Source organism: Oncorhynchus masou, unplaced genomic scaffold, assembly GCF_036934945.1.
Source record: "Oncorhynchus masou masou isolate Uvic2021 unplaced genomic scaffold, UVic_Omas_1.1 unplaced_scaffold_6491, whole genome shotgun sequence".
Lineage (NCBI taxonomy): Eukaryota > Metazoa > Chordata > Actinopteri > Salmoniformes > Salmonidae > Oncorhynchus > Oncorhynchus masou.
The window spans coordinates 8,321-11,022 of record NW_027012929.1 but is presented as its reverse complement, the minus strand read 5'-3'; the positions used below and the strand labels follow the sequence as shown (position 1 = coordinate 11,022).

At 52.6% G+C, this 2,702-nt stretch overlaps 1 protein-coding gene across 1 annotated transcript; it reads right to left on the bottom strand.

Annotated features, from left to right (window-relative positions):
* Positions 1 to 585: 585 nt before the first annotated feature.
* LOC135536672 (uncharacterized) lies at positions 586 to 2,482 on the bottom strand (the record flags this gene model as incomplete). Its single annotated transcript, XM_064962926.1, has 2 exons — positions 1,931 to 2,482; positions 586 to 877 (listed from the first exon to the last, which is right to left on the bottom strand). Coding segments are annotated over exons 1-2 (844 nt in total), but the record flags the coding sequence as incomplete, so codon positions are not given.
* Positions 2,483 to 2,702: the final 220 nt, after the last annotated feature.

Here is a 2,702-nt window from a genome sequence, read left to right as displayed (position 1 = left end):
TATACATTACCATTACCCATTACCGTTGGTCTCCTCAGATTGAAACGCACCTGCATGTCTTGCTATGCACTTTTTCCGTAGTCATTGAACAAGACAGGATCATTTGAATAGAATGATGCTTTACTGTCATTAAATAGCTAAATGATAGACACTTTGTCACATATTGATGTTGTGCAAATCTGTTACTTTCTGGTGTAGAGTAGTCTATATATATATAAATAAATAAATAAATAAATAATGGGCCAATTAGAACACCTAACTAGAATCCCTTCTGTCTTTTCTGTTGCCGCGCCTCACCCACCATGATCATGGCTGCTTGGGAGGAGAGTGGGAGTTTTCGCAGTAGCATTTTGTTTGAGAGCAGGATGGGGGATGAGAAGTGAGGGAAGAAAGTAGAGCATACTGGTTTAGGAGAAAATGGAGGAGAGATGGGAGAGGTGAAGTCGACTGGGCTTGGAGAAAAAGGAGGAGGAGAGGGGAGAGGAGGTGCAGACTGGGCTTGGAGGAGAGGAGGTGCAGGCTGGGCTTGGAGGAGAGGGGAGAGGAGGTGCAGGCTGGGCTTGGAGGAGAGGTGAGAGGTGGTACAGGCTGGGCTTGGAGGAGAGGGGGAGAGGAGGTGCAGACTGGGCTTGGAGGAGAGGAGGTGCAGGCTGGGCTTGGAGGAGAGGAGGTGCAGGCTGGGCTTGGAGGAGAGGTGAGAGGAGGTGCAGGCTGGGCTTGGAGGAGAGGTGAGAGGTGGTACAGGCTGGGCTTGGAGGAGAGGGGAGAGGAGGTGCAGACTGGGCTTGGAGGAGAGGAGGTGCAGGCTGGGCTTGGAGGAGAGGGGAGAGGAGTGCAGGCTGGGCTTGGAGGAGAGGGAGAGGAGGTTCATGCTGTGCTTGGAGGAGAGTGGAGAAGGGACTAGGGAGGAGTGTTGAAACAGCTAGGCTAGGTGAGAGCAGATGGCTGTTCTCAGTGAGAGGTTGTCCTGTTACTGCTGTCAGGTCAGAGACGTGATCATGATCTGGCACAGGGCTCTCGGTGACGTCTACACCAGCACCACTGTCTAATTAAAGGACAAGTTTACCTTTTTTTATGTAAATAGAATCTTCTAGAAGTGTCAAGACAGTTTTTGTTTTTGCCATTTCACTTGTTTTTTTGAGAAACTTACCCCACTCGCGATACACTTCCTTATTGCTCGTTCTGCTGTATGGGGGCCGCGGACAAACACGAGTGACGGCTCCAAAAACACCTAAATAAAAAACACCTAAACACGTCACATCCTTTACGAAACGGCCAAGTTCTCAGTATAGTGATTCAGGTTTTTATGTTGTACACATGACATTGTGTTATTCTAAACTTTATCCACAACGTTATATATCCGTTTTGTGCTACTCGAGTGGTTCACCCTATCCAGCTGTTCCATTCTCCGTGTATCCTGCTGCTAGAATGGATGGAGGGTCGTAACCAAACGGAGAGGTATCGCTCGAGTCGTAACCAAACGGAGAGGTATCGCTCGAGTCGTAACCAAACGGAGAGGTATCGCTCGAGCCGTAACCAAACGGAGAGGTATCGCTCGAGCCGTAACCAAACGGAGAGGTATCGCTCGAGTCGTAACCAAACGGTGAGGTATCGCTCGAGTCGTAACCAAACGGAGAGGTATCGCTCGAGTCGTAACCAAACGGAGAGGTATCGCTCGAGTCGTAACCAAACGGAGAGGTATCGCTCGAGTCGTAACCAAGCGGAGAGGTATCGCTCGAGTTGTAACCAAACGGAATATAACGTTGCGGATAAAGTTCAGAATGACAGAATTTCATCTTTTGCTTTGTGGGTAAGTATCAAAACTAATTAAAATTACAGAAAGCTGTGTCTGGATCGTTCTATAACCAAAAGAAGAGATTTAGTTGTAAAATCTTTAAAAAAAATAATAATAATAAAGTTCTCCCTTAACACTGGTGGTGGGCTGGGCCTGGCTGGTGGTGGGCTGGGCCTGGCTGGTGGTGGGCTGGGCCTGGCTGGTGCTGGGCTGGGCCTGGCTGGTGCTGGGCATGGCTGGTGCTGGGCTGGGCATGGCTGGTGGTGGGCTGGGCCTGGCTGGTGGTGGGCTGGGCCTGGCTGGTGGTGGGCTGGGCATGGCTGGTGGTGGGCTGGGCCTGGCTGGTGGTGGGCTGGGCCTGGCTTGGTGCTGGGCTGGGCCTGGCTGGTGCTGGGCATGGCTGGTGCTGGGCTGGGCATGGCTGGTGGTGGGCTGGGCCTGGCTGGTGGTGGGCTGGGCCTGGCTGGTGGGCTGGGCTGGGCCTGGCTGGTGGTGGGCTGAGCCTGGCTGGTGGTGGGCTGGGCATGGCTGGTGGTGGGCTGGGCCTGGCTGGTGGTGGGCTGGGCCTGGCTGGTGGTGGGCTGGGCATGGCTGGTGGTGGGCTGGGCCTGGCTGGTGGTGGGGGATAAGCTGGGATGGTGATGATGGGATGCATTCATACCAGCAGCCTTGCCACATTGAGGCCATGCTAGTGTCTCAAATCAAATTGTGTTTCAAAATTCACAGTGAGTAACGATAACTTGACTATATACACAGTTAGTAACGATTGGGTCTCAAGTCCAAGCTCTGGCTGGGCCACTCAAAGACATTCAGAGACTTGTCCCGAAGCCACTCCTGTGTTGTCTTGGCTGTGTGCTTAGGGTCCTTGTCCTGTTGGAAGGTGAACCTTCACCCCAGTCTGAGGTCC